The following is a 14,778-nucleotide window of genomic DNA, read 5'->3' as shown; positions in this document are numbered from 1 at the left end:
GAATTAATAAATAGAATATATAAGTAAATAAGCACACATGGAAGTTACCAAGTGAATCTCGTAAAATCGCCACATTCAGGACAAAACGAGAGGAAAAGAAAGAGTTTAAAAGCGTCACGGAAAGCAAGACGGAGCCGTGAGCCGCGTACGTCCGTGACTCAAGTTTCTCTTTCAGCAATAGCGAAAGTTTCCCTGCGTGGCTGCCGAGGTAGGGCGGGCGAGGCACCGAGGCGCCGCTTCACCAAGTCCTTGGATGAGTCAACTTGTCAGGAAACGCAGTAAGGGTGGCTGCCATGTCGGCCTTTCTTACTTTTGTAATTAAACGTCTCTTATTTTCTTGTTATCAGAGAACTTTGCTCATTGTGTCCGTGTGCTAAAAGTGTGTCCGTGTGCCTCGTGCAGACTCCAACTTGGTGCGTTTTGCTGGCGAGTTTTTGTTTTCTTGTTTTGAGACTGTTAGCCGGACCGGTGGAGTCTTTTCTTCCTGGATGTACCCGCATGTGTGTGTGTGTGTGTGTGTGTGTGTGTGTGTGTGTGTGTGTGTGTGTGTGTGTGTGTGTGTGTGTGTGTGTGTGTGTGTGTGTGTGTGTGTGTGGTGGATGTGTGTGCCTAAACTCGAGTGTATATTTTTTTGTTCTCATGTTTGTGCTTGACGAAATTTTCAAGCGCTGTCTCATGCATTTTGTGTTTGCACGAGGAAGTAACTGTGTGTGTGTGTGTGTGTGTGTGTGTGTGTGTGTGTGTGTGTGTGTGTGTGTGTGTGTGTGTGTGTGTGTGTGTGTGTGTGTGTGTGTGTGTGTGTGTGTGTGTGTGTGTGTGTGTGTGTGTGTGTGTGTGTGTGTGTGTCAGAGAGCGCGACCCCAGGCTGTCATGCGCCTCCTTCCCTCTTTGGGCCAGACACCTTGGCTTAACTAACGATGCATGACACACACCCAAGCACCGTAACCCAGCCTCGCCTCAGCGTCGTCACTTCTGATAACACCCATCCGCTGCCCACACTTTATAAAATGAAAAAAAAAAAAAAAAAAACCCTCAAAAATAGAAATAAAAAAACTCGCTCTTACAAGATGAAAATAATAAAAATATACAACACACCTCGTGACATCAGTGAATATATCGTTAGCTCCACCTTTATCCTTTTTCCTCTCCTATGTTTCTTTGTTACTACATGTCTCCGTGTCTGCTGTTTATCATAGAAAAAAGCCTCACAAGGGCAATAGGTCTGGTGCTACATGTTCTGCATCCCTGTGTGGCCCATTGCGTTCTCTTTGTATTCAGAAGTGTTCCTTCATCATGTCGCACTGCTGGACAAGTATCAGGCCAGGCGGCTCTTCCAGACGTGTTGCACTCTCCCATTATTGCAAGCTACAGCCCTTAACATGCGTGGTAAGTATCAAATGTGAGGCTATAACACTCCGCGCTTTGCATGCTAAAAGCTCAGTGACACTCAGAAAGAGAGTGTGAAACTGACGTAACTTTTTATTATTTTGCTCAAAGAAGACAAGACATTGCGGGACAAACTTTTCAAACTTGTGAAACTAAAATGTATTCCCTCCTCTGAATTCACACACCCAAGAAAATTTCATCTCGAGCGGATCCTGTAAATCACTCCTGCATTTTAGCGGCGATGCAGTGCGGGCGTGGCTCTGACGATCCCACCAGCAACACAGCACCAGAGAGACCCAGCACTTCCTGGCACTGAGGAAAGCACTGGCACCCACAAAGACAACTTCAACGTACCTGCTCGGCTCTCGCTGTCGGCCGGTTTGACTTGAATCGGGCGGTTCATCTGCAAAGAAGAAAACAAATGTGAGACTTATTATTACACACACTGCATAGGTGAGTGGCGCCTCATTGCCCAGGTGGGTTAGGGGCGAGACTCACGTGGCGGGGGGGAGGCAGGGAAGACAGCCAGGAGGAGACTAAAAATGCAGGTTGTCAAGAGCAAAGTCCTGTCTCGGGGGATGGGGTAATCACGCTTTTTCCCAGGGTATATAAGGTTAAGAGCCTTTTTAGCCCCGCGCGCATGAAGGTACATAATGGATAATGAGGTCATTGAAAATATTACCTGGCAAAGTGTATGGATATTACTCCGGCGACACTGCCACCACCGCGCGGTCGCTGGCCTGATATTTTTGAGTGAGGCTTAAAGTGGTGGTGATGGTGGTGGTGAGGGTGGTGAGGAGCTGATGACCCGGCCTGGCCCGCGCGGATGCCTCGGGCAGAAGGAGAAGGATGCGCCTCTCCAAGGAGTCCAGCTGACAGCAAGTTAAGTTGAAATTTATCTCGCTGTCAGCTGTGGGAGGCAGAGCAGGGTAAATCGTTTCAAAGCCTAGTAGAAGGGGAAACGAAAACCAGACACGGGGTCTACATCCTCCCTACACACAACACATGAAGCTCCTTGGGTGCCGAGGCGCCCACACTGACAAGCGCCGCCCCTCCCACCGTGGCTGGCGGCACAATACACTCGCTTCTCTTTTAATTAGACGCAGCGTTTGTCGGATGAAACTCCCTCGCACATATTGATGTTCAGTCACGTTGTCGCCGCCAGTGAAATTCACAATTAATTTCAACATTTTTCATCAGGGAAATGTTTAATTCTGAAAAGTGTAATACTAGACAGCATGCCCCGAGGCTGGTGAGCTGGCGCCGCCTCCTCTTGCTGTGTTGTGTGGGAACAGCTTGCACTAACACACACACACACACACACACACACACACACACACACACACACACACACAGTCTCTGGCAAGCTCACACTGCTACACCAAATTCATTCTTTTTAAGTGCAGGATACACTGTGCTATCGTTCTTCATACTGAAATCTAATCATATTAAAGATGATTACTCCGAAAGTTTAACATCATCATTTCCTTCTTGCTTTTAATCAGTCGATGCGTTTCGCGAGGGGAAGACTGAAGCGCCTGGGAAACTTAACAAACGCAAATATAAGTTCATGTCATAAAGACTCCCAGTCGGTACGTGGCTAGATTTGGAGGAAGTGGGAGCGCAGGAGTGTGGGAGTGCTTTTTGGGGCGAGCGTTCCTCCCTCCCTTGACACCCACGCCACCCACTCACTCCCACAACGCCACCCTCACAACTCCACCTCTCAACACAAAGCCTCAACTTTAAACTTGCCCAACTGCCGCTGTGGAACTTTAAAGTTACAATGCGTCCTGCAGCCAAGCCGTGCCGTGCCTTCCCGAGTCCCTGGTAACATGACTGGCAATGATATTTAATCTCGATGACGAGTGTTGCTGGCGGGGCTCACACCAGAGGCTCCCAAGAGACTCACCTTCACACTCACAGTCTTTCCCTCACGATTTGCTCTTCCGCCTGGACACCGCCTAGCCGAGCACTCCTGAACTGCACCCTATACCCTAGATACCTTCCACCTGACGAGGCAGTTTAGTAGTTAACGATGCAACGCGATTAAAAGCGAGAGGTTTGAGCGAGGGACAGCGAAGCGAAACGACATGTGTGGGGAGTCTGGGAGTGTGCCGGGCTGGGTCTCGCGCCGCACTCTCACAATCGCTTATCCTCGCTGGACGCTCTACTGCATTACATCTTCAACTCACGGCCGCCATTCAATTTATCCGCTGCCAGCTTCGCTATTCATGGTTTTACTATTCCGTACTCCATATTCCGAGGCACAGACGCTGAGATAAAACCCCATTAAATGTGTTATAATTGTTGCCTGCTCTCCTGCTATTGAATTTACAGTATATCCCATGAGAGAGAGAGAGAGAGAGAGAGAGAGAGAGAGAGAGAGAGAGAGAGAGAGAGAGAGAGAGAGAGAGAGAGAGAGAGAGAGATGGCTTGGGACGCAAATCCAGATAGAAACACAGAGAGCTACAACAAGGAGGAAAGACAAGAGAGACAGAGACCTAGCTAGGAGGAGGAGGAGGAGGAGGAGGAGGAGGAGGAGGAGGAGGAGGAGGAGGAGGAGGAGGAGGAGGAGGAGGAGGAGGCGAGCATCCCATCCTCCACCTGGAGGAAAGACGTACTGCTTGCATCCTGACCAGCCTCGTTCATTCTCGCTCCTTCATCAAGTCCACGGCGACTCCCACACTGCCTGGCTCTCCTCCTGCGCGCACACACACACACACACACACACACACACACACACACACACACACACACACACACACACACACACACACACACACACACACGGGTACACAAAGGCAGACATACAGACACTGGTTTTCCACTGCAGAGAGAGAGAGAGAGAGAGAGAGAGAGAGAGAGAGAGAGAGAGAGAGAGAGAGAGAGAGAGAGAGAGAGCAGTAAGTGGATGAAACAATGAATTATTCCACGCTCGTCTCCACAAATCCATCAAAAATGACTCTTCTATTCTCTCTCTCTCTCTCTCTCTCTCTCTCTCTCTCACTTCCGTCCTGCCTGCACTCCATTCTCATTCTCCCTCTTAGCACGTCTTCTTCTCCTCTTGTCTGCCTCCACCCTTCTCCCTCTCCCTCTCTCCTTATCTTCCCTCCTCCTCCTCCTCCTTCTCCTCCTCTTCTTATCCTCCTCTCTCTCCCTTCCTCCCGTGCACCCTTGACCTTCTCTCGCCCGCCCTCCAGCTACTGTTTACATTAAGTTTCGTTCTGGGAATAGGACAAAAATATAAAATGGCATTCTTCGTTAGGGTAATGTAATATATCGCGCCTTGTATCACCAACAAGGCTCCCTTTTTTAGTAGAGTTGGCAGCGAGATCATGGTCAGTTACTAGTTGTCTGTCTACTCAAAAGTGGATCTTGAGTCTCAGTTTGAGTGGTGTCCCAGGGAGTGTGTGGTTGTCATAGGAGGAAAACCGTGAGCTCTCCTTGTATTAAGCGCGTTGATCAACAAAAAAACACGTATTATTCATATCAAATCAGTGACGTTATCAAAGACTTGCAATATGTTTTAAATCCAGGAGCCATTTAGACTATAGTTATCTAGTTGTGTTTCTGTGGCGTGGGTGTTATCAATTCAGTATAAGGAGACGTTTTTTTTTTATCAATTCAGGTTACTATTTGGTGATTTGATAAAGCTTAAGGAACGTTTGTTGGGATTAGAATAGTAAAGACACTGGCCATTAATCTTTTGACCTCCACAGATCCTTCCCAATGCATGTCAAACAAATCGTCCAATCACACGCAAAATTCAAGGTATAAAAATGCGTCTCAATATTGAAGGGAGCAATGGTTCTTCTGTATTAGTGTGTATTGTGTGAGTTTGGTACATTTTGATGTGATTTATATAGGAAATGTGTAAGTAACATGGTATATGAAAAAAAAACTGTATTACTTTGTTTTATTTTTTGTTCTGATGATATTAGTCTGTCTGTCTGTCTGTCTGTCTGTCTGTCTGTCTGTCTGTCTCTCTCTCTCTCTCTCTCTCTCTCTGTCTATTTATTTCTCTATCTGTCTATTCCTTTTACAGTCTGTCTATCCGCCTGTCTATGTGCATCTCCTGCACACGCCTACACAACATACGTCTACCATCACCATCGCCACCACCACCACCACAGCCACCACCACCACCACAGCCACCACCACCACCACCACCACCGACCTCTTACTCAAGAGCCGCTTGAATAACTTTGTCTTAGCGGCGAGTCCTTCTGATTAGTTTGCTTTTAATCTGCAATAAATAAAACAGTCTCTTTGAAGTGAATGGCTCCGGGTTCTTAATTACAAACACGCCACTCGGCCTCTCTCTTCCTGCCGCCCTTCCCTGCGCCGCCTGCCTTAAACAATACATGGGAGGTGATAAAGTCAGTACCCGAGGGAAGGCCACTCGTTTAGGGGGCCTTAAAGTACACACAGGACGGCTATAGAGGTACAGTACATGAGCAGCAGCAGACCTTTTGTAGGGGAGTTAGTGAATATGTGCTAGTGAGAGAGAAGAGAGGTGGGGAGAGAGAGAGAGAGAGAGAGAGAGAGAGAGAGAGAGAGAGAGAGAGAGAGAGAGAGAGAGAGAGAGAGAGAGAGAGAGAGAGAGAGAGAGAGAGAGAGAGAGAGTGAGTGAGTGAGTGAGTGAGTGAGTGAGTGAGTATGTGCGGGTAGGAAAGAGAGAGAAAGTGACTGTATGTATGTGTGTGTGTGTGTGTGTGTGTGTGTGTGTGTGTGTGTGTGTGTGTGTGTGTGTGTGTGTGTGTGTGTGTGTGTGTGTGTGTGTGTGTGTGTGTGTGTGTGCGCGCGTGTGTGTGTGTGCGAGCCTGGGATGATTTATGCTGCTCTCAAGTTGCAGGAATCGATTGACACGCCCTTAATAATTCAGGGATTCGCTATTATTTTATTCAGTACAAGTAGCGCGGAATTTTCAACCTTACCTTCTGGCCGATAAAAATTTAACAGCTTGATTTATCTACGCTGTGCATGTACTACGTATATTTGCTCCTCTTGCTTTAATGCATCGTGTAATGAGCTGAGTACCGTATCAATAGTGAATCATAATCGTAATAATAATAGTAATAATAATAATAGCAGTAATAGATAGAAAGACAGATAAGCAGACGAGTAGACTGATAAATAAAGGCAAAAAATGAGGTAAATGGAGCAAGGAGAGAGAGAGAGAGAGAGAGAGAGAGAGAGAGAGAGAGAGAGAGAGAGAGAGAGAGCTTGTGAGTGGGTTCGTGTGTGTCAGAGGTGCAGCGATGTGCGGGAGAGTGCGTGCTTGTGTGCGTGTGTGTGTACGTGTGTGGGGGTGGGGGGGTGATGAGGAAGATGAAGGGATGAGAGGGAAAGTGTGGCGCAGGTTGGCATCTGAAGGCTGGAGAATTGATGGCGTGCAGCAATATGAAGGAAAGGACAGAGGAAGGAGAGGACAGAGGACGCGGCTTAGCGGGGAACGGCAAGAATGGAAGACAAATGGTCCGGATCTTTGTCGCAGCCTTTCTCTCTGGCACAATGGCGAGAAAGAATTGATTGATTAAAGAATTAACACACAGTCATATGGACGCTCACACACACACACACACACACACACACACACACACACACACACACACACACACACACATACACAGACACACGCACGCGCACGCAGGCACAATATGGCGGTGTTTGGTTAGGCTCTGCAGGTCATTTGGTGAAGGGTGGAAATTAATTAGTGAAGTATTATATTTATCGATTTAGTGTGTGTGTGTGTGTGTGTGTGTGTGTGTGTGTGTGTGTGTGTGTGTGTGTGTGTGTGTGTGCGTTCTTCGCTCCCTAAAGCTTATGCATTATTTACAAGTACACAGGTCAATATACTTACACACACACACACACACACACACACACACACACACACACACACACACACACATTACATAATACATGCATACACATAGCTTCCTATCTACATACATACATACACACATACATACATATACACGTGTATACACATACATACATACATGCCATTTCTTCTCACGATCAGGCCCACCATCGATTCACACACACACACACACACACACACACACACACACACACACACACACACACACACACACACACACACGAGGAGTACTACTAGGTGGCATTCCCAAGTCGTTCAAGGTAATACATATCAGACAATGTGCAATTTGGCTAACGTATAGGTAACCGGACTCCGTTATGTTCACAGAATAATGTCCAGTTCAGCTGAGAATAGCTAGCGTCGCCTTTCCCTTAGTGGTGATGGTGGTGGTGGTGGTAGTGGTGGTACAGGAAACTATCTTCACCCCTTTAGTACTGAGAAACATTTTTACCATGATTTTTTGGGTATGATTAAACGATTTTTATTTGCATTAGAAAGCGTCTATGAAGGTCAAAAGATTAATGTCCAGAGCTTTTACTGTTTGAATCCCCTTCTGATCTGTAAGAAATTGCCAAATAGTAAGCAGAATGAATAAATAAAACACGGTATGGTGCTGAAGGGGATGAGTGGTCAGTACCGTTGCTTAAAATCTTGTCTTAAACTCCGTACTAAAATTCAAATCAGAAAATGTGAAAGCTTCCTGCATCTCTCGTATAGAAACACTTAAAGCAGATGATACTATAATATTGCTTACTAGTTTCTCTCAATAATTCTCCAACGCGCAGACAAAAAAAAATCAGTAATCTTGGATATAATACATGTGTAGAGCAAATTACAATACGACCCAGAAGTAGAATATTACTGTTTCACTCTCTCAATAATATTACAACGTACAGTTACTCACAAAAAGTCAGACTACCTTTCTAGACAGATGCACATCATTTTAGCTCCAGAAAATTTTGCATCCGTAGGGGAAAAATGATGTTCTGATGTGTTTCAATAAGAGTGCAGTAACCTTTCTCTCTCTCTCTCTCTCTCTCTCTCTCTCTCTATGGTGGAAGTCACAGTGGAAATCTCATATTAAATAGTTTGAGGCAAAAGGGAATGTTGCATCTCTTGCTGTCTTTTATCGCTATTTTCATGCTAACTGCTCTACTGATCTTGCTAACTGCCTGCCTCCTCCTCCTCTTGTGGCCTCGCTACACAAGGCTTTCTTCTTCCTCTCACCCCTATTCTGTCAAACTCTCTAATACAAGAGTTAACTAGTATTCTCAACCATTCATACCTTTCTTTGGTAAACTCTGGAACTCCCTGCCTGGTTCTGTATTTTCATCTTCCTACGCCTTCTTTTAAGAGGGAGGTTTCAAGACATTTGTCCCTGACTTTTGGATAACTCTTATTTTTAACGGAACCGGCAATCCAGTGGATCTTTTTTTCTCATTTTTGTTGCCCTTGTCCAGTTTATCTTCTTGCATTAAAAAAGAAGATAAAACATATTCGTGTATCTTCAACTAGCATCCCTCTCTATGTACATAGTATTCCTCAGTTAAAATTAAGTGTATTCCTCTCATACGAAACTGCTTGTGACATAGGAAGAAAGGGAGACAAAAGAAGCTGCAACATTCATACGTATTTAAGTATATCTATAATTTCTATTTCCAAATCTAATCAATATTCTGCTGCTAGTAAAAATTAATCAGGTCTGAGACAGGTTATTTATTTGCAGGTATTTACAATTTTTGTGTGTCAAACTCTCACAAGTCAAACGAATGAATGAAGTGTACGTGAGAATTCATTAATTAATGTTTACACTCTCTTTACTTTCTTTCTTGCTTTACTTCTCAGCAATACACAGGAATGAATGGAATGTATGAAACGATTTATTAAAGAACCTTTTTTTTCATTTAATAATTTATTCTATCTAACATTTTTTTGGCGTCTCTCTTACGAAGGGGTTTGAGAGAATGAAGTGTGTAGTGCTCGTTCTGTATCGACAGTTCACATCTTTTTACTCCGTTACACTCACTAAGACATAACATTGAATTATGTGTTTCCATATCATTTATTCATTTACGAGTATATGTATCGACTTTTCCACGTTACTTTCACCGCGTTCCACGAATGAATGAAGTGTACTATAACTTATTTATTGACAACTTTTCCTTTTACCTTATACATTTTTCACTAAGTCAGAGAACACAACTGAGGTACAACACAGTAACATCTTAACTAACTTTCCCCATTGTTTACTTTTCTTTCTACACTGCTCACTAAATCCCAGGAATGAATAAGGTGGATAAATCAGTCACCTACAAGTTAGCCTGCCTGATAGTTTCCTTCTCTTCTTGGCATGACTCACTACGTACATCCCAGGAAGGAATCAAAGGCATATCATATTTACCAGCCAGTTAACGTTTCATACCTCCAGCATTGTCGTGAGTGCAATATGTAGTACGAGGTAACAATGTCGCTGTCTAGTCGTGTCTTATCCCTGCACGCTGTCACAGTTTGTACTCTTAGTGGTGACCTAAGGAATTCATTTTTACATATGTTTTGTCAGGTTTAACCCCTTCAGTACTCGGATACATTTTTACCTTGAGATTTGTGTACCATTAGACCATTTTTATCGACATTAGGAATGGTGTATGGAGGTTATAATATTAATGGCTACAGTCTTTACTATTTTAATCCCCGATATAAGTTTGTGAAGGTATATAGTCACCAAATAGTAACCAGAAGGAATATAGAAACGCGTCACGAGGTTAAGGTCAATAAAGTATACATCAACCTACCAAATACGAGTAAATGAAGTTTCAAAGCCCTTCCTCCCTCTATATTTCCTCTTTGACAACTATTTACCCTTCCCCTAACGCCCAAACAAGCAGTATCTAGCACCTTTATATACATGTGTCTAATAACCTCACACATCCTTACGTCACATTCTTTCTTTAGACGGTCAAACTACTCTCTCTGGACCTGAACTTTGCGCTGACCAAACATATATTGTGGGCAGTGAACATGATACATTGTTTATTGCACACTTCATTCTTAAAGAGCAAGAGTGGTGGTGGTGGTGGTGGTACTGGCGGCGGTGGTGGTGGTAATGATAAAATGATAGACAGCAACAACACTAATAATAATAATACAAAACACTGAGTAAGATCATGTTAATACAAATCAGTAAGGCATTCAATTCATACCCAACTGATACACCAGTAGACTCAAATACTTCACCAGCACTAGGCGATGTAATACACGATACACAGCCTCGTCAAAACACAAACACGTCATTCATTAACTTATCAACACCAATCTTATATATCAACTAAGTCAATAATTTCAACCCCATGAGGTCAGATTCTATTACCAGCCCAGTGACTCCTGCAGCAGGCACGCGGGGCGCCCTTTGGCAAACAAGAGGTGGAGGCGCAGGCTGGTTCTCGATATCTGACGAAGTAATGGCGCGAGGGAGTCAAGGCGGTGAAAATAGCTGGTGATATCACTTGTTTATTTTCACAGTGAGGGAAGAAGGGATGAGGTTTGGTTGGTTCGTGGTTCCTAGCCTCGCTGCTTCCTCCTGTGTGTGTGTGTGTGTGTGTGTGTGTGTGTGTGTGTGTGTGTGTGTGTGTGTGTGTGTGTGTGTGTGTGTGTGTGTGTGTGTGCCGTTACATGCACCTGGGAATAAAGGAAATTCTCTCTCTCTCTCTCTCTCTCTCTCTCTCTCTCTCTCACACACACACACACACACACACACACACACACACACAATGAATACTAAATAGTGACCCATTCCCATATCACCATTTCTTTTGTCTTCTTTCCTTTCTGGTCATTCTTTTTCCCTCGTCTTGCCACCTTCCTTTTTCTCGTGCCGTCTGTAATCCTTCCCTTCCACCCGTACCCTCTCTGTCCTGCACTCCCTCCGCCCCTCCATGGAACACTGTATTCTCCCTCACCCAGAAAGTACGACTCACGAAACCAAATTGAGAGAGAGAAAAAAATAGAGTGAATAGAAAGATAGATACTGATTAGCCACGAAGATATAATAGATAAATACAAACAATACATGAAGAAGGAAGGAGGGAAGCCACAAGGAAAGCAAATCGAATACAAAGTCAATAAACACAAACAGCTGTACGGGAAAGCAAAAAAAAAAAAAAAAAGCAAGTCAAATAACAACAGCAACGACATAAAAGGAGGAAAAATGCGATGATAAAAAAAAAAAAAACAAGTAACATCAAACACATTAAGTAAGCCGGGAGGAAAAGGAGGAGGAGGAGGAGGAGGAGGAGGAGGAGGAGGAGGAGGAGGAGGAGGAGGAGGAGGAGGAGGAGGAGGAAAAAGTGAAGAAGACAACTAAGGAAGATGAGTAGGAGGGAGGGCAAGACTAGGAAAGTAATAGCAGGAACAAGGGGAGGAGAAAGAGGAGGACAAGTAAGTAGGAGGAGGTGCTAAGAGGAGGAGGAGGAGGAGGAGGTGGTAAGAGGAGGAAGAGGAGGAGGAGGAGGACATGATGATGAGACCCAATAAGGAGACAAGGGCGCAAGGCTCCTCGGAGGGCCATGAGCAGGTCACGCAGCCATGCACGCCTAATGGCTTTCGTTGGGGGCGCGGCCTACGGGGCGTTATTAAATTCCTGTATGGAGAAGTTGGCAGAGAGGCTCCATTAGGCCAGCGGGTCACTCCGGCAGGCGAGGCTAGGCGAGGAGGCAACGGTGGTGGTGGTGGTGGTGGTGGTGTTTTGTTGTTTCTTCAGCTTGATTTTGTAATAGTAGTACATGCGTGTAGTTGTTGTAATAATGATGGTGGTGGTGGTGGTGGTGGAGGGTGAAGGTGGTGGTTCTTTGTAGTAGTAGTAGTAGTAGTAGTAGTAGTAGTAGTAGAATTAGTTTGCTGATGTTGTTGTTGTTGTAATTGTTGTAATTGTTGTTGGTGGTGGTTGTGGTGTAGTAGTAGTAGTCGTAGTAGTAGTAGTAGTAGTAGTAGTAGTAGTAGTAGAAGTAGAAGTAGTTGCTGTTGTTGTTGTTGTTATAATTGTTGTAATTGTTGTTGTTGGTGGTGGTTGTGGTGGTTGTGGTGTAGTCGTAGTAGTAGTAGTAGCTGTTGTTGTTGTTGTTGTTGTTATTGTTGTTGTTGTTTTAGTTGTTGTTGGTTATTGTTGTTGGTGGTGATGCTTGTGGTGGTGGTGTCATCGTTGTTGTTATTGTTGTTGTCGTTATTACTGTTGCTGTTTTTGCTATCACTGCTACTGTTGTCGAGTAGCATGAATAAAAAAAAAAAAAAACACTTGGCAAGGACGTCACTGAACACTAAAGATACAAACCGTGAAGAAAATTTAGTACGAAATACAATGACGTAGAAACTCAACAAAACGAGAAAGAGAGAGAGAGAGAGAGAGAGAGAGAGAGAGAGAGAGAGAGAGAGAGAGAGAGAGAGAGAGAGAGAGAGAGAGAGAGAGAGAGAGATTGCCCCACTCCACCAGCATCGTACATAAGCCACAGCTTCAAGGGCTTAGTGTACCCCAAGCGGGAGAGACGGAGGGAGACGGAGGGAGGATGAGAGGAAGGTAGGAAGGGAGACTAAAAAAAGGTGAGGGACAGAGCAGAGGCAGAGAGGAAAGGATCAGGGCGGCAGGGAAGTAGGCAGGGAGGGAAGGAGGGAACGACGGGAAGGAGGGAAAGGAGGGAAGCAACACGGAGGAAAAGAAACACAAGGAAATATCTGGGAGAAGAATAAAAGTAAAAACACTGACATGAGGGATGGAAGATAAAATTAAAGAAAAAAAGAGAGCACAGGGATGAAAATGGGGGAGAGAGAAATGAGTTGGAGGGAGAATAACGAAGGGAGATGATGATGGGGGAGTGTAGGAGGGTAGGAGGGAGGAGGAGAGGGAGGGAAGAGGGGACGAGATAGAGAAGGGGATCGGCTGAAGGGGAGATATTTGGATTGAGGGAGAGGTGGGTGTGATGAGAGAGGGGAGAGAGAGAGAGAGAGGGAGAGGAAGGTGTGGGGAAGCGATATGAGGAGGAAGGGAGAAAGGAAGAGGGGAGGAGCGAGGCAGTTAGGAAAGAAAGGGGAGAACGATCGAGGGGAGGCAGTGAGGGAAGAAGGAAAAACGGAGGGGAGAGGGACTGAGGGTGTGATGGAGGCAAAAGTAAGGGGGAGGAGTGAAATGGGGAGAAGAAATGAGAGAAGGGTCGGACGGGGCGGTGAGTGTGGAAAAGGGGAGGAAGAGTGGAAAAGAGGAAGGGGTGACGGGAGGGGAGCGGTGTTGATAGGGGGTAGGGAAGACGCACTCGTGGGGAAAATGTATTCATAGAGGTGTACAGCGAGCGGGAACACCATCACCACCACCACCACCACCACCACCACTACTGCCACTACTATCACCACCACCACCACAACCACCACCACCACACCACCATTTCGACCGCCGGGTTTCAGTTCGAGGCAAACAAAATCAATGTCCCCGCGAGGCTGCCCGGTCTGAGGTTCCTGCTGGTGGCCTGCTATCTCTTCTACCCTCTGCTGTTCCCTGCTACTCCCGACTCCCCACACAGACACCACCACCACCACCACTATCGCCAGCATGTGCGTGTTACCAGTACTTAAGACACTTTCCAGCGGTCGCCTCTACGTAGCGTGGTTTTGTCCGGTGGTCCCTTCGCGTGTTCCGTAGTTAATTTCCTGATCAAGGCGCTTCATCTCGCTGTGAATCGGCTTCGTTCTCCCCAAAAGCCAAAACAATGACAAGGTCCAATTATTCGCTGGTGCTGGCGGTAATCAGAGAGGCGCGCTTCCCGCCACTGAACGCAACCACGCCGCCTTGATACACGTCGTGTAAAAACACTGAACATTACATGAAACTAATGGTTCTCCGTACCCCTCGTGTTCTCTTCTTTAATTAAAAAAGCGGCAAACACACGCCCTGCCTTCCTGCGAGCCTCGGCACGTCCGCCACTCACGCAGGGCTGTCGGACGCATGTTTACTCTCTTCCTATTAAATACTTGGTCATTCAAACACATTTTTTTCTCTTGCATTTGTTGAAAAAATTAAGAACGCTTTCGTCGACGCCAGCAAACATGCCGCTGCTAGCCCGGGCGTCGCTCAGCCGGCGCCCGACAACACCTCGACTTCAGGCAAATCTGGGGCACTTTTAATTTAAATCACTGAGGCTTCAGCTACTTACAGCTTTGACTCCGACGGTTAACTTCGCTCGGTATTGTCTGAAACTTCATGGAAAAATACAAATTCATTTATATTTTTCTCTCTCTCTTCGAGTCGAGAATGACGTGCTAGGAAGGGAGAGGAGGGAGAGGAGGGAGTGAAGGGGTGGAGGGAGGGAAGGAGGGGACATCGGAGGGAGACATGGAGGGAGGGAAGGGAGTCAGGCGGCCGCGCAATACGAGAAAAAAACAAATGCTGAAAAGTTCCTCAGTACTAATTTAACTTGAATCCTTGTTTAATCGCCTGTGCGAGTGAGCATGTGTAAACGTCTAGTGTG

At 45.7% G+C, this 14,778-nt stretch overlaps 1 protein-coding gene across 33 annotated transcripts in view; it reads right to left on the bottom strand.

Annotated features, from left to right (window-relative positions):
- LOC123512468 (CUGBP Elav-like family member 4) overlaps positions 1-14,778 on the bottom strand; it is a 754,341-nt gene that overhangs the window by 532,498 nt on the left and 207,065 nt on the right. For all 33 annotated transcript variants that reach the window (XM_045268904.1, XM_045268911.1, XM_045268918.1 and 30 more), the window contains one exon: positions 1,741-1,789. In XM_045268904.1, the coding sequence (XP_045124839.1) occupies positions 1,741-1,789 (49 nt within the window). The remainder of the gene's footprint in view (positions 1-1,740; positions 1,790-14,778) is intronic.

Source organism: Portunus trituberculatus, chromosome 33 (assembly GCF_017591435.1).
Source record: "Portunus trituberculatus isolate SZX2019 chromosome 33, ASM1759143v1, whole genome shotgun sequence".
In the NCBI taxonomy this organism is placed as follows: domain Eukaryota; kingdom Metazoa; phylum Arthropoda; class Malacostraca; order Decapoda; family Portunidae; genus Portunus; species Portunus trituberculatus.
The sequence above is the reverse complement of the archived record's forward strand: the minus strand, read 5'-3'. Positions and strand labels throughout refer to the sequence as shown.